The sequence below is a fragment of the Pezoporus flaviventris genome, unplaced genomic scaffold (genome assembly GCF_033815535.1).
Source record: "Pezoporus flaviventris isolate CSIRO_AGI_PZ_B2104156 unplaced genomic scaffold, CSIRO_AGI_Pfla_v1 ptg000045l, whole genome shotgun sequence".
Lineage (NCBI taxonomy): Eukaryota > Metazoa > Chordata > Aves > Psittaciformes > Psittacidae > Pezoporus > Pezoporus flaviventris.
The window spans coordinates 6844504-6871825 of record NW_026892593.1 but is presented as its reverse complement, the minus strand read 5'-3'; the positions used below and the strand labels follow the sequence as shown (position 1 = coordinate 6871825).

The window sequence follows — 27322 nt, the reverse complement described above, 5'->3', positions numbered from 1 at the left end:
ACCCATGAAGAATATATAGAGAAAGGGTTCATAGTTGGCAGCAAGTCTCTGTTACAAACAAATCTGATTACATCTGCTTTCACTGGAGTATTCTAGCACTGGTAATGATACTGATAATAGTAGTCAGGAAGTGAGAAACGCGTAACTGGTTCCCATATCATGAAGCCCTTTTTCTAGTATTACAACACTGCATCTGGATCTCTCTGCTTCTTGTCTGCATGTACCTACCACAGCAGACTGCCTTGACACCTAAAAGCAGAGTCAGAGTCCTGCAGGGAGAAGGGGGGAGACAAATCCCTGCAATGAAAGCAGCCTCATGCAGCATTGCTGCCTGCTCTTACCAGCAACCCACATCCCAGCAATCCCAACATCACACCTGTCAAGGTAGTCCTGTCTCAGGCATCAGTAAGGAAATTTACTGTAGTGCCCTTCTGGTGTGTGATTTCAGGTATGATTTCCTTTTGTAGGTAAAACCTGAGATTTTCATCTCCAGTTAAACTGAATGGCAAAATCCAGTGTGAATTACCAGTCTGGAAACCTCTGGAATGATGTATCCTCTAATTCACGCTTCTGTCCTACTACACATGTGGTCTTTAGAGGGCAAGAACAGGCATGTGCCTGAATATATTAATATGCTGAGAGTACAGCCCTACGCATTTGTACAGCTGGTGAGTCAATGGCAAAATGACAAGCTTCAGGAAAAAGCGTGCACATAAGCGTGTAAATAGAGTTCTCCAAAGTCTTGGCTCTGTTACTTCATTAGTACTGTGTCACTGGTGATACATTAGTGTGCCTATGGACTTCACTCACTGTATTTTTACTATTTCAAATCTAATCCCTTAATACACAGTTAGGAAGGTGATGCAGATTCACTGACTTCAAGGGCATAAGTCTGGATCTGCACACATTAAATTACCATTAGAACAATGGCAGCATACGCACCTGTGAGAAATAAATTAAAAATGCACTGAATTGTATTTAGCATTACTTTGAACCCTACCTGGAGGAATCCCACCATAGAACACCCCTTTACCACCCTGAGATTATCCATGGAATAATGAACTCCCTTGCTAAGCTCGTCAGTATTAGTAATGGGGAGGAAAACGGGCACAAGTCTAAGTATTCAAGACACTGAAGAGACCAAATTATGAAGGAACATCAAGAAAACATGAACAAGCAAACCAAACAATGGCCAGCAAGGCCAAAAATGATTGTAAAGCAACATAACGATAGTTCTGTGTGAGTGCTCTGTGCTCAGACAGAACAGGATTTTAGGATGGTGTACAAAAGTGTAATTCTCTGCTGCGGAGTTTCAAAACAGAAAAGAAAGGCTTATAGTTGGAAAATAATTCTTCTTCCTGAAATAACAGCTCAAAAAAAAGTTTCTGTGCTTACGAGATTCATTACTGAACAAGAGAAAGCACTTAAAAAATGTGCTGGAGCAAATATTTTGTTATTAAAGTGAAGTGGATTAGAGGAGTTAATGATTTCGAATATTCACAATTTTAAAGATTCCTACATTTATAACACATGCATTTTCATTAGGACTGGATTTTAAAATTGATTTGGTCTATTTCTTTAGACTGATGTCTCATAATGACATTTTGTGCCTGTATGTGTGTACTATATGTGTGCATGCACACATAGCCAACAGGCTAGAGAAGTGTGTGTACATATGTACATATTAGGAAGAGAAAGTTATTCAGATCTCTTTCTTCCTTGAGGCAAAATTTAAGAAGTTTTCTGAATTCACACACATATCTTGAATTGATCTCTATCCTGTTGCTTGAGGGAATGAGACATAAAAGCTCCAAGAAACAAAGTTATTGAAACAGAGCCAAATTCTCTGCTGGCATAGTTTCATTAGAGGTAAATGCAGCTGCCCCCACATACATAGCTGAGAAGGCTACTTGAATGACGAAAAGAGAAGAGGGAGTCAGCCTAAATGTGTGGTTTGAAACTGTATTCTTCCCTGTCAGCACAAACTGTAATTGCAACATAGGGCAATTTTGATTAATTACACACTTCGGAATAAGCTTTTAAGCATGTATTGCTCTGCATTTCATGGTTTTTAAATGAGTATATTCAGGATTATTCTGATACACATATTCACTACAAAGTATGCCTTATCAAAGAAATATACTGTTTTCACCCTGACTCTAGATTTATCTTTTTCCCCCCCCTTTACTTCTGCAAAACTAACCTATAAAACTAAATTCATAGTCTTTGTAATTTTATAGTTGCATTTGGTGCAGTAGTTTCCTTCAAGTCATATGGTAAATTGTCCCTACAAAGAACCAAACAACAATTTAATTAACCTCATCAATGTTTTAAAGGAGATATAGACCAAGGCTTAAATCCATTTCAGAACACAGGCATCTTTGTATGTCTGTATGCAGCATTTGGGGATCACTAGCATATAAAATGGTAGATTTGCTCACTCATAGCAGCAAGAATTTAAACCCTCCAAGCACAGGAGTATCTTCTGGAAACACACTAAATTAACTCAGTTTTGAGATCTGTGATCCAGCCTAAAGCCAGGCCAAAGAGTTAGCAGTCTTCTAAAATGAGAGGTTTCCCAGCATCAAGCCTTGGAGATGCAACACAGCTATGAGGCCTGATCTGTGCAGAAGACAATCCAAGAGAAGATTCTGGGGCCAGGTGGCTAATGCCCCCCTTCAGTAGGCTACAGGAATCATCTGGTGGATTTGAGGAGTGGAACAGTGGCTGCCCACACCTCCAGTCTTCCTCCATCCCAATGACCACTCCTAATGGACAGTCTCTGTTTTACAGAGCTACTAAAAATAAAGTTGTAACTATGAAAACAAGAAACTACAGCTAGGACTCAGAAATAATATACTGCCCTTTATGCTGCTCAGTCTAGTTCAGTTCATTCTGAATTGTTTTTTGTGTATAGTGGCAGATCTTAAAGAGAGGAGTGAAAAGTACACTTCTCTGATTACCTCACCTTGTATCTCCTACTTACAACAGTTACTTAAGAAACATGATGACCTTTGAAGGATGTTTCCAACCCTTACTATTCTGTGATTCTACGGTCTGGAGTTAGAACTTCTGCACCTTTGCTTCCAAATTAAGATGGAAGTTGAACCTCTTTCTTTTTTTATTACATACGATGCAGAAAAGAAAAAAAGTAATCTTTTCTCAGTTCTTTGAATGTAAACTATACAAACATTTCTCTTCAGGCAATGAGCCTTTGTGTGGATTCCAGGCTGATGGAGGTATCTCCCTGCAGACCTGAATTAAGTCAACTAAATACCAAGATTTGTGTCCTATTATTGTACTCAAAGATTCTCCTCTAGCTATTTCCAGGTAATGTTTAAAGAAGTATGACTATTTTCAGCAGCATTTGTTTATTTGACAGGGTTGCTTCATCTCTCAGTCTGGGCTGCCTAACACCCCTCATGGGCTCAAAAGCAAGCACAGACACCTAACACAGGCTTTGAATTCCACTCCAGGAGACAGTCATGTCATGTGTTTGCCAGACATGTATTTCAGCATGTTATTCCTTTGTTGCTTTAGCCATCACTTTGCAATATTGTTTGCATGCAGTCACTATTCAGTATGTTGTGCATTCCAGCACATACCATATAGCAAGTAGCATCATTCACTGGTAATTTGTCTGTTAAGGTTCATCTGATATATATTAACAAAATGTTTTATGGTATTAATGTTAGAGACCTTTGTCTATGATTGTGCCACAGCATGTTAGCCATTACACAGTTTGCTAATTGAGCGAGAATAACTTAAATTCTCAAATCATGGCTCATCAGTTACTACAGGTATCTGCCACTCAACTGCAACGATCCATCCTTTATCCTAGAGCTAGCAAGGCCTGGGAAAGTGTCACTATATGGATGCTTGGGTGAGAATTTAATGTTGCTACAGAAAGCTAGTCCTATCTATCTAGACATAAAATGCATTCATTCTTGTTTCTTTTAATCTGAGCCACTAGTGCATCTACCTAAGTATACTATGAACACATATTCTTGTTCCAATCCTTATTTCTTGCTCTAAGGTAAATACTTTATAGGCATATTTTTGTTTATTTAATGAGAGAGATGTGTGCTTCCAGTGGTGCTTAAGTGCATTAAAAAAGCCTTGGTATGTGGCTTATTGGGTATGTAAACCTGACTGCGAAAAGCGACTGTGTTCCCACCCAGTAGTTAAAGGCACAAAAGAACTATGGGAACCTTGCTCTAGCCTTCATTTTTGGCTTTAGTAAAACAAACCCCAATTCTTTATTTGTCAAATTACTATCTGTTACAGTTTGAACTTTCCTTAAGCTTTACTCTCCTAATGAAGTTTAATCTGCCTCTGGCTTGAAGCAAAAGACCATTGTGTGTAGGCAGTGTGAATGTGGTTTTTCAGAAAAGGAAGTCTTCTGAATGTTGGGGGCTAAAATCAATGGAAAATGGAAACCAGCCTATTGCCCTTGTTTTTCCAGCTGTCAAATTTTACTCTAATAAAGTAGACAGTATTTCTTTACGACCCCACTCGTTTTTCCTAAGCAAACTGACAATACCATTCACTGTTCTGTTAACTCAATCTCCATAATTTATGCTATTCTTCTGTGAGAAATACTCTGAACACTTTTGGGCAGAAAAAGGAACCTTTCAGCAATGTGTTCAGAGGCCCAAACATCTCTTATACTTTAGTTTACTTTTTAACTTGGACAGGGGACTAGATACAGAAGGGAGCACATGTGAATCAAACTGGAGGAGACAGTATGTTAACAATTGTCAGGCCCATGTTAGCATGGCAACATAGTATTCAGTCTCTTAAACAGCTTACAAATAAGTAACAATAGATTTTATAGAAAGAAAGGGATAATAAAGACATCAGCTCTATGAAAACCTTCTGTAATTATAGCATTTGATTAGCAGACAAATTAGGGATGGGGGAAGGGTACAGAAAGTAGGAACTCATTCGCTACATGCAATGATCCACGATTTTACACCTATATTTACACAGCGGATCACCAGATTTTTTACCTATGGTTTTGTAATGTTTGAAAACTGAATTTTGTATGCTGCAGTGACAACTGCAACATATGCTGCAGTGTTTAAGATTCAGGAGGTCTGGCTGTTAACAAGAGTCAAAATCAGAGCAGGAAGAAAAACTCTGCAGCTATAAAAATGTGAATCTGTATTTGTAGAGAACAGTTACCCCCTCAATACTTATATGGTTTTCATAACTCAAGTATTTGCAAGTCTCAGAGTCACTAATAACTTCTATTTTTCTAAACCCCCTGTGAATAAAGAGGCAGCATAAGCACAAATAGCCACATACATACTAGCACTTTAAAAAGTTTATAAACATTTCTAGGTATCTCATGTTTTATGAATCCCTGTGAGACTGCTTTCATTAAAGACACTCTGAGCATTTTAGTTTTTTGATTTTGAAAAATCTCTATTTTATTTTGATTCTTCATAATCAGACTCAAGCTACTAAGACTGGCACTTGTGGTTTACTTTTTCCCCTCCTCTAATGAGCTGAGATGCTGCGAGAAACAGTCCTACTCTTGGTCTGTTTCAGAATAATCTTATTATTATCATCATAATGGAAAAAAAGGCAGCATTAATCAGTTAGGTATGAGGTATGTTTAACTGACTGCAAGAGAGACAGTAATGAATTACTGCTTCCCATCCACTTCCATATTATTCCTACTGACTAATAAAAAGTGGTAGCACTGCTCTGCTGAAAATCAGAGTATTTTGCATTTGATTTCACCTTCTTTTCTGAACTGTAGTGCAACGTTCCCTCAATTAGGAAAATTAAATATTCTCAAATGTGACAATATTAACTAACTGTATGAGACAGCACAATTACAGAGAAGGTCTGTTTCTTTAACCTTTGTCTGAACTTGTAAATTACAGATTTCTTTTTGTGGTAGTTGCTTGACATGCCTCAGTTCATTTGCTGCCATTTGTCATAAGATGGCAAAGTACACAATAATCTTTAATTCTGCTTCCACTAGACAAACCTCAACAAAAAGCTTGGGTACAGTCGTGTGGGGTAGTGGCTAAAAAAAAAAAAGAAGACCAAACCTGAAAACCAACTCTGCCTCTATAAATAATACAAAGTGGCAATTACTGCCATGGCCAGTGAAGAAGGGACAGCAGCAAACATGTACCCTTTTCATCACTGCAAAGGGAGCAGCCAGGCCTGTCCCGAGATGTGTAAGTGCCACCCTCTTAATGAATCCCCATTCCCACAGGCTCTGAAACCTCTGATCTGGATAAATGCTTCATGCTGAAATTGGGACATAAGAACTTGCAAAAACATAGAAACTGATTCTAATCTTTCTTGGTTTCATTCTAACTTTAATTGGAAATTTGAATACTTTCTTACAGTGAAAAAAAAATCATTGAACACTGCCATGTATCACTGTGTTTGTAACTGTACGCATTCTTTTAGGGTAGAGAGTAAGTGTAGATTTCTAATTGAAATACAGAACCCACTGGAAAACATGATCACGATTCAACGTTCATTAACAACACTGGACTTCAGAAGGAATTACTCTTTGTTTTGTCTCATTTTTCGCCCTACAAAATAAAATTCCTTTCAGCTGTTGTTTCCTTTCGCTTTGCCAAAACCAAATGGAAACATGTAAGGCAGAGACTGCTGCAATGCAAACTATGGATAACCCTCTGCAGCCCATTCTGAAATTAAAATGCATCTGTTTGAAGTGTATGGAGTCACAAACATGAATGTGCATATTTTTTTCTTTTATGCTTTGTACCGTAAGGTTTTGGAACATACAGTTCTGTAACACAATCTTACTTTAATTTGTGTGTCACATCCATAAAATTGAACTTGGAATGAAAGCTGGAAGAAACAGCCCTTCCATATCCCTTGTCTCCTTACCAGTTTCCTTTAGTTTTGACATTTTGCTTTGCTTCTTTCTGGAGGCCCTTTCTGTCTAGACTGCCCTGGTTATGCTGGAGGAGCAATTTTCAGTTGTTACAACCTTGACTTAACAGTGAAAACAAAATCACAATAATAAATCTTGTAGGACTTATTCCTGCATTCTGGATTACTGCTGTATGTCCCTATTTAGCCAAAACCACAGTGAGAGACTACGCTCTCTTCCTTGTGCTAAATACTAGGGCGTCATTCCTGTTGGGTGGGATACGTACATGGAAGCAAAAAGTCTTAATCCTATAATGCCATTTACATTCATTATCGTCTACAAGCAGAGCAGCACTACATCTGTCATTCCCTTTACCTTGCTTTCAGACTCTTTCTTCACATGCAGAAGGAGACAAGGCAGAGAAGGTGTGGCAGCTGGGCAAACAGAGGCAGCATATTTCACTATGAACTGTGACACACAAATCCTAAGCAATATTTGTGGAAAAGAACAATTGCTTTAACCAAGAACAATCTTGTTGATATTTTCTGGCACTAAGGAAATCATCAAAGGATTTTTTTTTCCCTAACTTAATTTAGAAAGAAAATAGTTTTATCTGTTCTTCAAAAAAAAAAAAATAAATCTTCACCTTGTCTAGTCCTTTTTATCATTGGCATTTACTATAGTAGATAACAGCTGCTGAATGCCTTCCAATCACAGAGCCTTTGAAGGATGATGGAAGCATCAAGCTAATATTTTTGATGGCTTTGGGATCTGAACCCATATCCTCAGGATTAAGGGAGATCAAATGAGAATGAATACCTCTTTACAAAGAAAATCCACCTATCCTTTACTACACAGAGAATTAATCTGTCTGCACAAAGTCTACAGAAGTGAATTGAGACATTTTTTTCTTTTATTATTCATATACAAGGTATTGTATATTGGTACTATCAAAAATGACACAATGTTTTGGCTCTTGGGCTTGGGAATTAATGCCCAAAATGTAAATTAATATGGAAGTGCTAATGGATACACAGGCTTTTCCTTTTAAATTGCTTATATGAATTACAGGTAGGAATCAAAAGGTATCCCCTCAGAAAATCAAAGAGAAACTGCTCTAAAAACAGCTGGCAGGTGAGTTCCTCATAATATCATGATATCCAGCATCAACGAATACTCAACTGCCATGGAACACCACACTCATATTTGTTCACACTCTCCAGAAAAAAAAACCTCTATAGTTGATTCTAACCCCACTGGAACCAACGAAATCCTCCTTTTTATTCCCCAGCTGGACAATAGAACAATTTAGTAGTTATTAAGTGGATACACAGGCAGATATAGTCTTGATTCTGATCATACTCAGTTTTAAAGTGGCTGAATGATGAAATACTGTAATATAAACAGAGGCAGACTGTTCCTATAATATGCCTGGAGAGTGATGATTCTATGGTGAGCAGTTACTGAAGTGAGCAGCTCACCATCAGAATGGAAGAATCACTTTCCCTGACTAAAAATAAGCCAAAGAACAAATAAAGTTTCTGGAGCACGTAGCATACACAGAGAGATGAGAGAACTGGGTTCATTCAATTTTAAAAAGCAAAGGAAAAGGAGAAATCTTATTGCGGTGTACAGTGTCCTACTGGGAGGCTACTGGAACACTGACATTAAAAGGTGGGATTTCCAGCCACAGAGTTATTCAAAACTGAAGTGGAAATGTGTCAAAGCAACCTGATCTAATCAGACCTGCTTTGAGCAGGATGTTGGCTGGAGATTCCTTCCAACCCACAAGATTCTGTGGTTCTGTGAATGACACAAAAAATATAGTAGTTTTGTTAAACATTGTCAATAAGAGACCATTACAGACTTTCAGAGAGCTTAAAGAAAGTTTCCCTAAGTCCGAGTAGCCTAACAATTAATGAACTTTTAATGACCTTTTCAAATATTAAATATAATGCAGTGTCAATCACATGACTGAAATCAATAAGCTCAGAAGCATGTATCATATCATTACGTTTTCTGTGTGCTGATTGTGCATGCATGCGTGGATGTGTGTGTGTGTACGTTTATCATTAAAGAACACAGCTAAATCTTGCAAACTCAACCACTGAAAAGAAAGAAAACTCCATAGCTTGGGCAAATTTGGTTTGATACACATATGAAACAGGATGTGGCCAGGGAGTTTAGATTTTTTTACTCTGGACGGTGCCATTTTAATATCATTTTTGCAAACTTTATTTTTCTATACATCTGCCATACATCAGATAACATAAAACTTGCCCAGAAGTAGACACATGTATCTCCACAAACACAGTATATACTGTAGAAGTCTGCTTTATCTGCTCTATGTAACATTATACACATGTACAGATACAAACTTTGAAATTAAACTAGAACCAAATGTCACAGAATCACAGAGTAGTTAGGGTTGGAAAGGACCTTAAGATCATCTAGTTCCGACCCCCCTGCCATGGGCAGGGACACCTCACACTAAACCGTGCCACCCAAGGCTTCGTCCAACCTGGTCTTGAAATCTGACAGAGTTGGAGCATTCACAACCTCCCTGGGCAACCCATTCCAGGGCCTCACCACCCTCACAGGAAAGAACTTCCTCCTTATATCCAATCTAAACTTCCCCTAAGTTTTAACCCATTACCTCTTGTCCTATCACTACAGTCCCTAATGAAGAGTCCCTCCCCAGCATCCCTATAGGCCCCCTTCAGATACTGGAAGGATGCTATGAGGTCTCCACGCAGCCTTCTCTTCTCCAGGCTGAACAGCCCCAACCTTCTCAGCCTGTCTTCATACGGGAGGTGCTCCAGTCCCCTGATCATCCTCGTGGCCTCCTCTGGACTTGTTCCAACAGTTCCATGTCCTTTTTATGTTGAGGACACCAGAACTGCACACAATACCCCAGGTGAGGTCTCATGAGAGCAGAGTAGAGGGGCAGGATCACCTCCTTCGACCTGCTGGTCATGCTCCTTTTGATGCAGCCCAGGATACGGTGGCTTTCTGGGCTGCGAGCGCACACTGAAGCCGGCTCATGTTCATTTTCTCATCAACCAACACCCCTAAGTCCTTCTCCGCAGGGCTGCTCTGAATCTCTTCTCTGCCCAACCTGTAGCTGTGCCTGGGATTGCTCCCACCCAGCTGTAGGACCTTGCACTTGGCATGGTTAAACTTCATGAGGTTGGCATCAGCCCACCTCACAAGCGTGTCAAGGTCCCTCTGGATGGCATTCCTTCCCTCCAGTGTATCAACCGAACCACACAGCTTGGTGTCATCAGCAAACTTGCTGAGAGCACACTCAATCCCACTGTCCATGTCACTAACAAAGACATAGTCATAGTAAGTAAAAAAAGTCATAGTAAGTAAAGACCTAATCTGTTCTGAGGCCAAATGCATACTGTGGAATTTGGACAGAAATGCCACTTCTTTAACTAAAATTTTAATTTGGTATTAGAGAAGTTGTTGAATTGTTAATATGAATAAAGTCTGTACCTGTTAATCTATTTACATTCTGCACACTCCATCATAAATTGTAGTCATTTACTCATCATATTATGAATGATCTCAGTTTAACAAGAAGGTGATCTCTTTTTCTTAAACAAGAGAACAAAGGAGATTATGTACAGAAAATATAGGTAGAAGCATCTGACATCGCTTTCAGATCATATCATGTAATGCTGCACATGCAGGATTTCTGCCATTACTTATAAGAGGAATTTTTGTATTTTATTGAGCAGCTACAGACAAATCCATGTTTTTCCTCTTTTACACCAGGGAAATCTATTGCATTAAACCATAAGAAAACAATTTACACAACATGCAAGGTTATAAACTTGGAAAGCCACACTTTAGGCACAATAATTTGCAGTAGGCATCTAAATAAAAATTCCTGATGTTGAGTGCTTACAGCTTCCACTGTGGACACAGGCTGCCAGGTCATTTGGGTCAGATTACTGACCTTTTTGAGAAAAGTTAACTCTCTTCTTCAGAAGTACTTCAGTAGATAAGCTGTGCTGGAAACACTGCCAAAATAGATACCTACATCTTAATACTCACACCTGCTGATCCCTGATAAAATCACAAAATGCAAAGCACGCAGGTTGGAAAGGACATCTGAAGGTTGTGTTGGCCAAAGTCCTGCTCACAACAGGGCTAGCTGCTGCAGTGAGATGGTTTTGCACAGGACCATGTCTAGCTGAGTGTTGAATACCTGGGGAGATGGAGTCTCCTGTCTCCTTGTACAACCTGTTTCAATCTCTCACTACATCCACAGTGAATAAAATAAAAGTCCTATGACCTAAACACAATTTATGATGCTAAAACTCGAGACTTTTGCCTTGTGCACTTCTGAGAACAGTCTGGCTCTGTCCATTCTCTCCCATCAGACAGCTAAGGACAGCACAACATGCCCCTTAGCCTTCTCTTCTCCAGGCTGAAGAAATTCAGATGTCTCAGAGTCTCCTTATGTACCACATGCTCTGGCACCTATAACAGCTCAGTGGCCCTGCACTGAGATTCCTTCAAATCACCAGCACCTCTTATGCTGGGAGATCACAAAACCGAACACAGAAATCTGCTTCCCTGATCATTCCTCTCCACAGATCAAAACTAATAAATGGACAGGACTGCAGAAACCTTTGCATATAAATGACACATTAGGCCAGAACCGTGCTCAATCCCTGTGTAGAAAATCAGTATTTTGCCTCCTAACTGAGCCTAAAGAGAATACACACATGTACTTTCTTCAGCATGAGAAGATCCGGTATCAGATCTGAAGTCAACTTCAAACAAGCTAGAGATTACCTCTAGTGCAGACTTCATGGCTGAATGTTCTCATACAGTGTGAGCTGGGGTGAAATAACTTTATCCCAACTCCTTGTGCCTGTGAGTAATCTCCACAAGACCCTTTCACCTCTTGGTGACTGCTACATCACCCCTTCACTCTCCACAGAGAAATAGTTACTTTATTGAAAGGGCCTTTTAAGAGAAAAAGCGTCCCACAATCTGCTGTTTCTCTCTCACACATTTCCAGATTGGGCTCATACCCATCAACCAAGAGTGAGATCCACTCTGAACAAAACTCAGTTTCAACTGCTCAGCAAACAGGCTGGGGCTATCCCAGACACAGAGCAGGAAAAATAAGCAAAGAGAACAGTAAACAGCGAGTGGCCACCTTGTTTATTCAGAGCGCTGTGGTTTATTGACGTTACACACTTGGATGTTAGATGTTTTCTCTCACATCCAACCTGAACTGAAAGGGAGTTTTCTTCAGCTAGCTAGAGAAGCTTTCATCAGCCATAAGTAAGCTGTAAACTCCTTCCAATGACATTGTCCCCTCATGTGTAGAAAGAGAATAACCTTAAAGCAAAGGTCCTTCACAGTCACCATGTAAAGTGAGAAGGAAAAACTTAGCTGTGTGCCTTTGGACAAGTCCGGGCAGATTTCTTTTATCTCTTTTACCACTAAGGACAAGATAAGAAAGGAACTGAATATACTAGGAGAAGAACAGGCTGCTTCAAAACTAGTAATCAGTGCCTGGCTCCTGTACCAATACCAATGGTAATACCAATACTAATAAAGCCACACCTAGCACAGGCACAATAATAATAATGATGATGATAATAATAATAATAATAATAGAGAGGGATCTCATTGCTGCACTGCAGTGCTGGATGCATCTGGAATGCTTTTATGAAGGAAAGTTCTTTGGCAATGACACCCTGAGAATCTGGAATGTATCTTCTTTTTGAAATAGCAAATGGAAATTAAGTCATCATTTGTGGCAGATTGCTGTATCTGCAAACAAATCCAACTCAAGAAAGGCTGTTGTTTTTTTAAAAAAACAAACTTAATTCTGTTGGATCACTCCCCCCAACACATCTATGTAAATTACCACACAAGTATGAAACCTGCCCTAGTATTGATTCAGCTGGCACAACCTCCCCTATAAACCCCTCCTCAGAGCTCCTGCATCAGGGTGGTCTGTTCTCCCTAGCTTCTAGGGAGATGCTGAATTCCTGTGCTTACCCCTCTCCCCCAGCACCTGCTTTTACTGACATGGACACAGCAGCAGCTTTAATTAGTCCAGTCACACATGTACACACAAACACAGCAAGACTCATGTTCTTTCTCTTCTGTAAGAGACGTACTAGGTGTTTCATGAACTCACTGCTCATCTTCAGGGTGCTGCAGTGGGAGGAAGAATTCATCAGCTAAGGAAGCACACACTGTGCAAGCAAAGATTCTCCCATGGCTCGAAGGAAAAGGCAGCACTAAATATAAGCCTGTTGTTTGTTGAACCTGGCTGGTGGGCCAAAGTGTGCTGGTCAAGTTTGTAACTCTTCTCCTTGGCTCACTTTGTGAACACTGCTAGTGCAGATAGCGGTATACGCAACCACGGCTGAAAGTTTCAGGTTATTTATGCAATTATATGCAGTTTTGCCACTTTAGGACCAGACTTCTTCAGCTGTCTGTATAAGAGCACTTTTACCTGAGATCAGGAACTGGTAGAGAGAGAGTCTGAAGAAACATCCAGTGAGATAAAAATCACTAACATTTGATTCTTCTCTTACTCTATTTTTGAAAATTAAAAGTCTTAAGTTTGCAAGTATCCATAAGAAAAACAAGGTTTCTACTGGAGAAATGAATGGCTGACACCCTTCTCATTTTAAAGGGACTTACCAAAGCTATAAAGTCAAGTTATTAAATCAGAGGTAATGGCTTTACAGGCATATTCATTCTTCAGCTTTATTTCCCTAATGCAGACCACAATAAAGCACCTCATGTGGGCTTTAAACTCTTTTGTCTTTGCTGTAGGTTTGTCTGCTTTAGGAAAAAAAATAAAAATAAGAAAATTATGGCACATTATTTTCAACAGTGGCAGGAAGTGGGTTTTTAGCTGAATCAGCTTAAAATATTCCAGCTGTGTTCATGTTGAAGCATTGAAAATTCTAAGCCTGGGATCAGCTCTCAATGCCAACAAAGTCCTTTTCAGGCCTCAAAAAGTAAATTTTTGAAAAAATGCCAAGCCTCTCCTTGAAAAATAACATCTTAATTGGTTGATACTAAAAAAATACAGAAAGTGCCATTCTGAAGATGCAAGTGCTCACATTTTTGTATACTAATTTGATATTGTGTCATGTAAGAGCACTCAACATATTAACAGAGAGGCTATCTGAAAAACCTGCAATGACAGGCATGCAGGCTGGCTATTTCAGACAAGGAAGAATTTCTAAGAACTGTAGAAACTAAATGTGTTAGAAGCTATCTTGTGCTGTTGAAAGGCAGCAGAAAGGCCAAAGAAGTATGTCTTTTGCCCCAAGAAAAACATGGTTCATTCCTCAGCTCAATCTGGCTCCATAGAGGGTAAGAAACTCCAGTCTTGTCTTATAAGTTCAGTAGCTGATTCCATAGATTCCATTATCAGTTTTAGGTTCACACCTAGTAAAATGTTTGGGGTCAAAAAGAAGAAATCACAAGCATACCTACTGATGTATGTATGACACAGTGTTTTGAATGCCCTTTTGCATTAAAACAAAATTAGTGCAGGACTATGAATACAGATAACTATTATCTTTTCCTCTTTGTTTCCTATTACACTATTAATTCCTGTATGCATGTATAGTATGGTATTTATCTTCTGCTGCTGCTGTTCAAAATTATGCATTTTTGGTCTGTTACATGAGAAGGAAAGAAAAGGAACCTCATCATTCCCAGCCATTGAACTGAGTAAGTAATCAGACATTTGACTCACATATTTCCCTTATCCCTGCAAATTCAACTCCGCAGCTCCTTTAAGCTGCGAGACTGAGAGGTATAGCCTGATTTACACAGATGTTAAAAAGGATCCAAACGTTTGCCCAATTTAATTGATTCTGAGCTGACAGAAATTTATTTACTCTGCATAACATGAAACTTTTAAAAGCAAATGTATTTTTCATTAAGAATTGTCAAAGAAAATGGTATTAATCAAAAGAATAAAAAATCTAAGAAACAACAACAGATGATCAAAACAGGTGACTGAGAAAGCCTAATACTCTCAGGGAAGGATTTTTTTTTTCCACTTGGCATTTGCAAAGCAATACAGGAACTACGAAATTACAAAGGAAATACTAAAAGGAAACAGTAGTTGAGACAACCAATAGTTGAAAATGAATTTTAATATGCCACACATTTACTGTGCGACTCTAAAGCAAAGCTCATTTCAGAACGCCTGTCTGCCCCTCTTAATGTCTGAAGGTGATGCCTTTAATTAAAGAATTTGTCTTCAACTTAATTTTGTATTTTCAGTTTTTCAAAAATAAAAGCAACTGCCAAGACACATTTTTTCCCCATTAAGCAACTTGGCAATCTAGGGTGATTCTGATATCTCTTCATCCACATTCTAGAAGATAATCTTGGTGAGGCAATCATTTATCCCACAGCAGTGAGTAAGATTAAGAACAGTTCAATAGTCTGGGCAATTGTTCCAAACTATTTCCAAAGGTTGCATTTCACAAAATCATACGTGCATTTGAATTTCGTACACTAAGTAAAAACTTCTCATAAAAAGAGGGTTTGTTTTATATGAAGTTTTAACTCAGTTAAAAAAAAAAAGGCACAAAACAAGAACAACAACAAACCAAAAAAACAATACCAGAAAACCCAAACACAACAACCAAACCCAAACCATTCTTTCTTTACAGATTACCAATGCCATTAAAAAGTCATATCACTCCTGAGATGGTGGCCAAATTAAGGACTGGCCAAATTCAGAATTAAGCACTAAACCCCAAAAGTTGTTCACAGATCTAAAGCTAAAACTCAAAAGGTGCTCATAGACTTAACTCTAAGATCACTGTGATTTGAGGGCATTCACGCACCAGGTCTGAAAATCATTTTCTCTCCGTAACAGCACACAGACTTCTTAACAGATCCTGTATTTCTTGGCACTCCTTGATTGAACTCACTGGAGTTGTGTACTGGTGAAATGTTGTTCCAGAGATTTTTCTATCAATCAAGATGGTTTGATAGAAAAAAAAAAAATAAAAAAAAAATAAAATCAGGTAATAATGGAATACCATGAGCTACAGTTTCTTGCATGCAAGATATAAGAGGGAAGCAGAACATTTCTCCAAAATGTTCTCTCCTGTTTGTATCACTGTCTTGGAATATAAAATAACTATTTTAAGATCATTAGTTAAAAATATTTATACTATGTTTCTGAAAAGAAACATAACCTCAATCAACCTTATACACTCAAGAAGCAAGAGACTTTTCCTCAAGGAGAGACAGTTAACATTATATTCACAAAGATAAGAAAAACTAAACTCCTGAAGGGCAAAATGGTCTCAGCTCAAGAGTGGTTTCATGGGAGAGTCACAGCTGTCACTCCTTATCTTCTTTCCACTGTGACACCAGTCTTAGCTTCAGTAAACCAGTAAGACAAGATATTTGCTTCCAGGAAGAAGCCATATCGATGATGGATGAAGTAAGGTTGCAAATACAATTGTACCAAGATTATACTGAAAAAGGATGGAGGTATGAAGTGCAGGGTGGAAGGGCAGATAGCATAAACCCTCCATTAATTATCATTGTTCACTTTGTTTCTGAAAACATGCGCTTATCTTGATTTGCACACTTCACAGTGAGAAAGTCCAACATCACACTAATTCACACAGGTAATACAGTATTTTTCAGCCCTCTGATGCACCCCGGAACCCAAGTCTGTGGTCAGATGAATAGGAGAAAATAACACAGTCTTCTTTTAACACAGTGTCTGCTCCAGCCATTGCTATCTGAATGTAAGATGAGATACGAAGGCACACTGTGAATCAGCAAACTGTGTCCCTATGACAAAGGCCCTTCCCTGAGAAAGAGTGCCTAGTCTTTTTACTTAGGGAATTGAGAACAGTGAACAGTCAAGCACTGAAAAGAACAAAATACACATGTTGGGGAAATGGCCAGTTCAAATGACAGGGTAAGGTCTTGCTCTATGTATTTATTCATGGCAGGATCTCAGTCAACGCACTTCAATAAAATGCGTAATTATTGCGAGTCACGTCACTAATTACATCTGATACACAAAAAGACTTGTGCAGCACCACATATCAAAGTGCACTGTGAACTCATCCAATATGGGAATGGCTCACAGAGGAGCTCTTGTTACTGGTGCTTGAACAGCCCTGTAAAAGATAGGGCATTAGAAACGTCTATGCCATTTTTCTCTCATTGCATTTTTTTAAACATAAAAGAAGATGTGTTATACCATGATGGCAATACAACTGCCTATGTAGGAACTTCGGAATTTGCCTTGGAAAAGCAACACAAGGAAGAATTGTAAAGAAAGAGCAGTGGAATTGGCCAAGATAAGCTGCTTTCTTCTATGACAAGTAGAGAGCGCCAAGATGTGTTGAATGTGTCAAAATGTTCTACGATAAAGTTTGATTTTTCCATACCAAAAGAAAAAAAAAAGACATGGTTCAGAGACAGGTCAAATTGACTGAGCTGGGGAACAGAAAGAGATTAAAGGGAATAAGTAATCGCTCAGATAATAATTTATTTTTTTTCATGGAAGAAACACTCATGCCTTCTCAAACTTCGCAAAACTTGGATGAGTTCATCCAAGGGTAGGATTAAATTTCTAAGCTTTTCCCCTAAATTTGGGGGCTGATAATTAACTACCTTGAAGACCATGTACTTATTATTTTGCCTTCCTATGAAGATACCTCTTTCTTGTGGTAAATTCAGAGAACAAGGAAAGAACTGGACCAGACATTGCCTACAACTTCAGTTTTACTGCATGATCATTCTCACAACTGAAGTCACAGCACATGGCACAATCTAACTAGAGAAACAATATCTGAAATTCTTTTCTCCTGTACATTCATGTCAACAATAATGACAGTAAAGCAAGGTCAGTGACACTGCTGCTGAACAAGAATAAGTGTGAAAACAAGCAGATTCAATGCCATTTGGTATGTGGGACCTCTACCCATGGAACTCAAGAAATAACACTGATTTTTTTTTTTATATAATACTTACTTTAATATCAGTTTTAATTATTTTTATTTTTTTTTTACATTTAACTCAATCTATTCAAGTAATTCAATTTCTATACGAGTAAGATACATTCCATTATGTCTCTGCTTATTTTAACAACAGAAAAGGCAAGAAAAAAAATTCCATATACAGGGAAAAAGTCTACAATAATAACCCCCAAAGACTTCAATTTGTAAATTAGGTATTTGTCTTGAAGAACAACCAAAGGTGTCAATTCAACCAAATGTAAAAATATCTACTTTGCTACTAAAGATCAGAAAAAAAATTATTTTTAGTTGACAGAATTTAAAAGTGATTTCAGTTTTATGTCTCCAGTGTGAGACAATCAAAGCAGAAGAGTTTTCACATGGTTGGTGTTCAACACTTTATAAACTAGTATGATTTAAGATCTATGAAGCTGTGAAAGCCACAAATCAGTTACTTTTGCGAAAACCTGACCAACAATTTGCTGAAAATTATGTAACTATATAAACAGTTAAAGAGATTTCTCTATGAATTCTGCATATAAACAAGAATAAAACAATGGTTCTGTCTGTCTTCCCCCCCTCTTTGTTTTAATGTTTTACCTCTACTTCATTTTTCAAGTAGCTTTCATTCCATGGACATCACAGAAGAGCCAATCAACTATTTGAGCATAAACCATTGCCTACTAGACTGTCATCAGCACAAAGTCCCCCAAATAATAAATGAACTTTTTATTAACTGTGGTAACATTAACATTACAATGAGGGATTGTTTAAAAACAAGTTGTACTTCTGTTGCTCAAGAGCTCAAAGAAAATGGTTCTCAGTTCCTTTATTTTTCCTTGAGGGTAACCACAGGGGTTGCATTAAATCTTTTAAAATATGTTGACAGTTGAATAAGTGCTGGTGTTGCTTTGGTGACATTTTATGCTTTTTAATTGTCATTAATGAAGCTGACTGATACTTTCTTAAAAGTGCTTTAGATGTTCTAGCAATTTCGTGACAAAAAGAAGAACAAAACTGTCTGCAAATTAGCCTTGATTCCTCATACAGAATTTTCACTGGAGAAAATGGGAGAATCTACATGGGAAATATCTGCTTGACCAGGTATTTTAGGTAGGAATGCATGAAATGGTCCCAGTAAATTGCAAAATTATCACTTGCTTGTGTGTCTCCATATAAATCTTCTTTGAGCTTATTTTCAAAAACAAAGTATTGGAACTGCTTTGAGTAATTCAGAATCTGCTGTTAAAATGGTATGGCCCAACATTTTAGGGTTGCAGTATACCCCAAAATGTAAATATGGGTTTGAACAGAAGTCTGACACTATCCTGGCATCTAATAACTCCTTTCATATTTTGATAATATTCTCACTGATCTGAGAAAGGCTTTGGCCCTGTAAAAACAGAATGATACAGTTCCCGGTTATATGTTCAGGGACATGCAGCAATGAGGAGGAACGCATGTAGCTCGAGAAACAGCAGGCACTATACTTGATAGCTCATAAACAGATAAGGTACATTGTTTGCTGTGGAGAGAAATAAACTATGGTGCTTTAAATTATGATGGGTGGATTAAAAAAGATTTATTCTGCAGAGCAGCCAGAAGAGGTAAGAGGAGGGGGGGATGGTACACTAACAGCATAGGGAGATGTCTTGAGCCCTTTACTTCCCCTGTGCCAGGTTCCCATTGCTCTTGCATCCTCCATGGTAACACAGCTGATGACTCTCCAACATTAACACAGCCTCTGCACCACAGGCTTCGCATCTTTGCAATTTCAGAGTCAGAAAAAGCTAGAGCCATCCTTCTTTTTTCAGCTGCAACAGCTCTTCAAGTGCGGATATACAAATACTGATGGTTCGAGCCATTGCAGTTGAACAGCACAATTAGGTCATAACAAATCACTCCCAAAAAAACTGATATCCCCTTTGTCCAATTCTCTGCAGGCCTAGTGCCATGTATAACCACGTATACCTGTGCAAAACAAGCAGTTCAGCTCCAGCTTGACCTTTCCCTTCACCCAAGTAAATGGCCATACAAAGTGCAAAGCAATAGAAATCAGGCCCCGGGGTTCTGTATGGCACTGCAATTTCCAAGAAACTCGGGGTGCAGACAGCAGTAAGTCCCATGCTCACATCAGACGTGCATTTAACAATCTCAGCTAAGTCATGAACTACATTTTAATTAGACAAGAGGCCAAGCTTTTGATTTCAAAAAGAGAAGTTAGGGTTGCAGTCCTTCTTCCATTGAAGTTAATTGCACAATCCCTATTATCAGGCTCTTGAGGTATTACCCAGGCTTACTTTTTAATTACATTTGATTCTTAATGAAGTAGATGGCAAAGAGAAAAGCAGCCCATGATTCAAATGATTCGCATTTTTATCTTTTCTGATGAAAAACAGAATAGGTCAAGATACTTGCTGGATTTTCCCATGAGAAATGTTGTGATGTGAATAAGCTCAATTGACTTGATCCTGAAGGAGTAGGTTAGCTTTGAAATGCATCACTCATTTTCTCCTCCTGTATACATTCTACCCGCAAAACTTAGGCAATGTAATTACAGACACCAAGCCAAATCTAATTCAGAACTTGAAAAATATCATGTAAGTATCCTAAGCTTGAATGACTTGTCTTTTATTGTCTAATGTCATTTAAAACATAAGGAGTCCTAATTATAGTTTTATTTTCAAATCATGCACTTCAAAAGAGTGACAATTCTCCATAATAACTGACAACTTCTCAGGGCATGAAGACAGTCAATAACTTGGTATTTCTACATGATTTAAAAACAATAAGCTATGAAGCAGCTTATGCAGAAAGAGTATGTTACCACACTTGGCTAGAGAACAATTTGAAGTTTCTCTTTTTTCTCTTATATCAGTACCCATGTAAATAAATGAAGATTTATAGAACAAAAGTTCATGCTACAGGTGGGGCCACTACCTTGTTATACATAACAACCTGCAAACTCTTCTCACGCTATAAAAGTTGTTTCTTACCATCTGGTAACCAGGCTTAAAAATAAAGTTACTGGGTCTGTATTATACAAAAAGCTTAGCCCTTTATTTCAGATACTAGTTGTCATCTTATAAAATACATAATTCATTTTTTATTTTTAAAAATAAAAATCAAGGACTTTAAAACATTTTAATGCTTTAAAGTTGAATGTTGAGATAAGTATTAGAGAATGTAAAATGTCCATTTTAAGATAATGCAACAGTATTGCAAGGCTCTAGTGACAATTTCCCCTAAATTCCACTGTGTCTTAGAGACTCAGTTTTACCCATGCAAAGCATTACTTTAAAAATCAAGGAAAGGACACAGGACACACAATATGACTGTACATAGTATTGCAGAAATGAGCTGTAATTGAGGCAGCTCAGCAGGGTTACAGTCTGGAACTGGAGAACTGGGACAGTATCCCCAGGGCTGGCATGGTGTGGCAGAGCTATGGGGGCCCAAGAGGCTCACCAGACATAAGGGTTGCTGGGACATAAAGCTGTCATAGCCCCTTTTAAAGGATGGAGAGACAACCTCCTCTCGCAAAGAAAATGAAAGTTTCCATTCACACAGCCAGTATTTTCTCTAAACCCCTAGGTCTGTGTTTTTTTGCCCTATGGGTAGTTCTCTGTTTCAGACTTGCAGGATACCTGTGGTGAGCCAAGGAATGCAACACAAATCTCTTCAGACCAGGTTAAAACCATTTACCCCTCATTGTGATTCTTTCCCATTCACATGGCTGGATACCACAAAACCTGGCTACTTCCTTCTTCATGCTCATACCACAGCTCAGGGGAAGCCTAGCTTACTTTCATGGCCACCATAGACACGAAGTGGAAATATGAATCAGCCTATCCTGTGTAACTGAAACCCGCAGGTGTAACACATAACCACAGCCAAACTTGATTGTGTGTCAAGTTGTGCTGAATCAGTACCATCTACGTTAAGTCAGCATTATTTAACCAAGGAAAAGAAATTCCCATCTACTTCTTCATTTGGCAGTCCCTCCTTGGAATGCAGTATCTACTGTTGCTTTTGCTGGAACCATGCCATTTTTTACCTATCAAGTACTGCACTCACATGTTTAGGGCTCTATACTCTACAATACACAGTATTTTGTAATGTGCTCAGCCTGATGGTTGGTGTTTGTGGAAGGTCTAACTTGGAAGCTGTCTTTCATGATGTCTCTCAGACTTGAGAGTACAGTTTTGATCACTGTGGCAAACAGCAGTTTGAGATACTTATTAGCTATGATTATTTTAAAAGTGATTCTTTAAAGACTATTTAGAGCACCGAGAATATCCCCATGGCAGTTGCAGGGCATCCCTGCAATAGTGAACCACAAAACCGCACACCCTAATGCAGACAGTATTGGTGCAGCGAGTAGCCCTTATGCCTCAAAGACAGTCACAGAAAAGGCAGAGGGCTGAACAAAGCCAACGACCCTATAGTTAGTGACAGAAAAACTCTGCACAGATGTAACAGAAAATGTAAGCTGAAGAACACATGCTGAAGTGGTGGCTAAAATCTCTATTTAAGTTTGGCATTAATACTAGGAGGATAAGCTACCTTACTATTAAAAGTAATACTGGGGTAAAGACAGCAACAAGGTACCGCTCATCACATCAGAAGTAAAAGCATCTTTCTGTTAACAGTAATAATCTTGATTGCTGTATAATATGCAGGCATCAGTGATTGCTCTATGCAATGCAAATCTAACACACTGTACAAAGAGCACAAAGAAGGATATTTTGTCAAAGGGCCCCGTGTCTTGCTAACTATCTTGGTTAGCCTTCAGGCAGCCTCATTTCCCAGGTACAACATGTCTCAGTTGGGCACTGAACGAAAGCAACTCAAGTCATTACATTTCCACTACATGCCATGTGCTATCATCTTTCCCCCAAAAAATTAAGTATGAAAAATAAAAGCTTTAGTTGTTATTAATCCATAATAACTATCAAAATAAAGAGAATGCATTGTTAATTATGCACCTATAGCTACGGTAGCAATGAACTTCAGGTAAAAATCAAATTTAGGCTGAGGGGTACCTCAGCAACACAAACCACAAATAACTGTGGCCGCAGATCAAAAAGCCAATTTCTACTCTGTTATTGAATTTAAGGGGAAAAAGAAAATGTTCAATCATAACATTTGCTTAAGAATGTTTATCTTCTGTCTTACCATTGAATGTTAAGAACACCCTTGCTTGAGGCTGCGAAGATCCTTTTACACTGCTAAAGTAAATAAATATCCCAATCAACACGTGCAGTGCAAGAGATGCCATCTCTTCAGATTTGCAAGTTAATATCCAAGAAACCAAACCTGAAAGACAGAGATATCGCATTACTGTTACACCGTTGCGTGGAGCAAAAACAACGCTACAAGAAGACCTGTGTTAGAAAGCTCTTCCAGCTAAAGCCATAATACATGACAGTGTGAAGGAGGTAGACTGCTTCTGTTTTGCCTTTGTGCAGTTAAGAATGGTTTTCCCCAGCAGTCTGCTGTGCTGGCACAAAAGGACCTCTCTGCCTGTTAGTATGAACCAACAGAGCCTGAGTTTTGGCTAAGGCAGACTACATCATTAGATTTAGTTTATTTAAAATAAGGACAATTCCACCTGCTGGAAAGATAATTATACTAGATGTCAAGGCAGAGCAAAGCAAGGACAGGAGATAAAGTTTCATTAATAAAAAGCTGGCTGATATTTTTAGTTGTCTCTCCTTACATCATATTTGATCTCCCTTGTGTTTGAGAGGAGGGAGCAGGTTTGGGTTGTTGTTTCTTTGTTTTGCCCTTTTTTTTTTTCCTTTTAATATTTGAAATCAAAGGTGCTTGAAAATGAGCTCTAAGTTTTATTAAGTTCTCTAATAGCCCTCTAGGTCTTCTTTTAAGATGAAATCCTGACCATGTATATTACTAATTTCAAAGCCATTGAGACCAAAAGTATTTCAACATGCTTGAAAGCATTAGTCAACATTTGCTTTTTGGGTCAGCTCCTTTCAAGATACTTACCTGCTCTGATAGACTTCTACAGAGCGTTAAGTACACCCAGTGTTGGACAGTGCATTGCACTTAATGCTTCTGTGACTCCTCCTGCACATCTTCTGAATTCACATTAATTTTATATGGTTTAGCTGCTGAGAAAACTGAGCTCCTCAGAAAAACAGAAAACATCCCTAAACAAATCTGTATCTTTTCTTAGCTCAGGAAGAGCTTTTGCTCATGGGAGTCAGTGGCACTTCGTTATCAATTTAAATGGACCAGACCCATAAAACCAAGCAGTTATTAGATGCTGAATATTGAAGATTTATAACGCTCCTAAATGGCATCTCTCACAAAACTGAATTCCAAATTCCACCTCACCTGTGATAACAACTTCGTTCTGCAGCTCAGATGCAAAATGCATTTTATTAACACATCCTCATTTTGGCCCATTTTAATTCCCTGCTATATGTACATTTTCTTTTCAGCATCAACAGCCCTTCTCCTAGGACTTACTGGTTAATCAGGTGATATATTCAATTTTATGGTAACTGGAAGCACTTTGAAGGATGCAACCCCTACAGCTTGAAGACAGCACTAAAGGCTATACATTTATTTCATTAAGATTTTTGTTGCCCATGCAATCCTCTTACACTTCTTTATCTTGGCTCTGCTTTAGCACTACAGTCCCTCCAGTGGAAGCCAATATTTCTACATGCTTGTTCATTTGGCCCCTCTGAGATTCCCACCTGTCCTAAAAGAGCTGGCTGTAACCAGCACAGCACGGTAGGAATGAGCTGTCAGGCAGGGATGACTTTAGGACACCAATTTGGGGCAGATCCACACTACTGCCTTAGCAGTAAAAGCCTAGTATCTCATTACTACCTCTGTCATTCCCTATCCGCTCACTGTAAATCATTTGCAAGGTTTCCCTCTCCATGAGAACTTTATACTAAGTTGGAGGTGGGATGGAGCAAACACACAGCTCTGCAGCCCACACTCTAAACTCCCCATTATTTGTTCTGGAGCACCAAGAAATGCAGAGCAAGTAATGCTACAAGTCTGCTAATTGACAAAAACACCAGTGTCAGGAATTTGCCAGCTACAGATCTGGTCTACCCGAGAAACTTATCCATACTGGCCCCATTCCAAATTATCTCTAAGGGTCTGTTAACTAATAAAACAATAGTTGCAGCATTTTCGCCAAGAATAATTTTTAAACAGGCTGCCTGAACTCCAGTATTAGTGCTGCTTTGTGGGCTTTAAATTTAAAGCCTTGTGACTAGCCCATGGGATACTCTTTAACTTATCCCTCTTCTAAGAGAGAAAGGCCATTAAATCCAGATAAAATTTCTCCGTCAGGCCAAAACAAATAGCCAATCATATAGAACATGTGACTTAACAGATGCAATGGGGGTAGTACTTTACAGTAGTAGCACTATGTTTTCTTTGCAATAGAGATAAAAAGTCAAAGAGGAACAAGTGTGTGGCTTTCCTCTCTTCCTTTAAATAATATTGGAGGAAATAATAATAGTAAAAAACCCCTTTCAACGCTCTTTCCCTCCCACTCTCATGCCTCCTGCCAATTCTAGTGCAATCAGTTGCAGGAGTGAAATATTGCTACATTTCATTGCTCAAATTGCAGATCTTCACCGTTAACACAGAAGTGACAGGCAAATGTAAGATTCAATTTGTGAGCTGCATGGTTCCTACCCAGCTGTTAGACACATAAATGAAAAACGCATATGGTGCCAAAAAGGTACCTCAGGGTGTCTGACATGTGAGTTACCTAATGGAAATAGGTTTAATTTCAGAGATTTACATAGTTGGTAACTGAACATAAACTCATTGCAGGTTTGACTCTTGGTTTGGGCTTATATCCCAGTTCTGAATTTATCTCAGTAAGTCATGATACTATATTCAGCATGTCCCGTGCACATGATCTGGGCTGACAACCCACGGACCTTAAAACCTTCCAAGTACTTTTAAAGTATCTTTCAGGACAGACAAAAAACAATGTCTAACTACATTTCTGATCTAATACCCTATTCTAACTGTAAACAAATTGGCAAACCACTACTAAAGTGATGAAGTTTTCCTACCACAGAGGGCACTTGCAGCATGCTGTATTGCTTTTGGAAAGTACTATACAGCTTTGCTGTGAAGTGCCGTGCAGGTGTCATCCGCTACAGTCAGGGTCCTACCCTTAAAATCTGTAAGGAAAACCATTCAGAAAAAAAAAAAAAAAAGTGAAGGAAGAAAGCAGGGAAAAAAACCAAACCCACCAACAATCACAGACTATGTTAATCCAGAAAATATTGCTTTAACTATCTGTGAACAGCAGGAAAATTCAACCATCAAAGACATTTCACATCTATCACAGCAAAGAAAGAGAACTTTCAATTATGCTTACCCAGCAATTGTAGGAACCAGTGATACAGATTTGTATCTGGTCTCTATCAGTTTACAGACTCCAGGGCTGCTACCAGAACACTTTAATTCCAAACCTGGCTCATTCGGGGGCGGGGGGAGAAAATAAAAGAAAAAGAAAATAAAGTCTGTCCTCCCGGTGCTTGCAAAGGTACTCCCGGCTCCTCTGTAGAACAATCCCCGCAGCCGCACTCCTAACGCGCCAGGAGCGCTTCTCCCCAGCCCTCAGTTGAGCACCTAGGAGTGAATGGGAAGCGGCCGGGCGGTGTCGGTGACCGCTCTGGTTTCCAGTTACAGGCGCTGCCCTGCCCTCGCCGCGCTACCGAGACGCGGCTCCACTGCCTCCGGTGCATCATTAGCGGAGTAGAGCGGGGCTGGAGCTCATAAATAACGGCGAGGCCACACCCCGCCCAGCGCGGCGGCGGCGGCTGCACGGTACGGGCAGCGTAGGGCGGCAGCTCCGCTCTCCCAGCTCGGCGACGGCTCCGCTCAGCACAGCGCACATACCGTGCCCCGCGCTTCGCTGTGCGGGGTAGGGGGGCGCAATGCAGTCAATAGCTCTTTAAGGAGCACACAACGTAACACCACCGGTTCCCCCTCGTCTTGGCCCCGAGGGGCGTTCAGCGCCAGGTACCTCCCGACTCGCATCCACTTCCCACTCCGCGTAGTTTGCGCGCCCGCGGGACTCGCTGGAGACGGGAGGGAAACTCGCCAGGAAAGTTTCTACCCCTCTATGCGGGCCGTCCAGCGGCTCCCTGCGCTCCCCGACGGCAGCGCCGAGGTCGAAGCCGAGTCCGGGGGCATGCCGAGGCGCCGAGGTTGGGGAGGCAAGCGGATCCCCGGGAAGCGGCGAGGGCGGAGGGTTCCGGAGAGCTTTCGGGGGAGGCCGGTAGGTGTCACTGTGAAGAGGGGGGAAAAAAGGCAGGGAAGTAGTGAGGAGAAATCCAGGTCGCGGCGAGCACCGGCCAGAGGGGATCCCCCCTTCTGAATGATTTCCTCGATTTGATGCTCTGCAGGAAATTGA

At 39.5% G+C, this 27322-nt stretch overlaps 1 protein-coding gene across 1 annotated transcript in view; it reads right to left on the bottom strand.

Annotated features, from left to right (window-relative positions):
- Positions 1-26718, bottom strand: part of SEMA3C (semaphorin 3C) — a 122843-nt gene extending 96125 nt beyond the window's left edge. Inside the window, exons 1-2 of the mRNA XM_061467313.1 lie at positions 26282-26718; positions 23068-23208 (exon numbers count right to left, since the gene is read on the bottom strand). Coding sequence (XP_061323297.1) covers positions 23068-23170 — 103 coding nt within the window. The 5' untranslated portion in view covers positions 23171-23208; positions 26282-26718. The remainder of the gene's footprint in view (positions 1-23067; positions 23209-26281) is intronic.
- Positions 26719-27322: the final 604 nt, after the last annotated feature.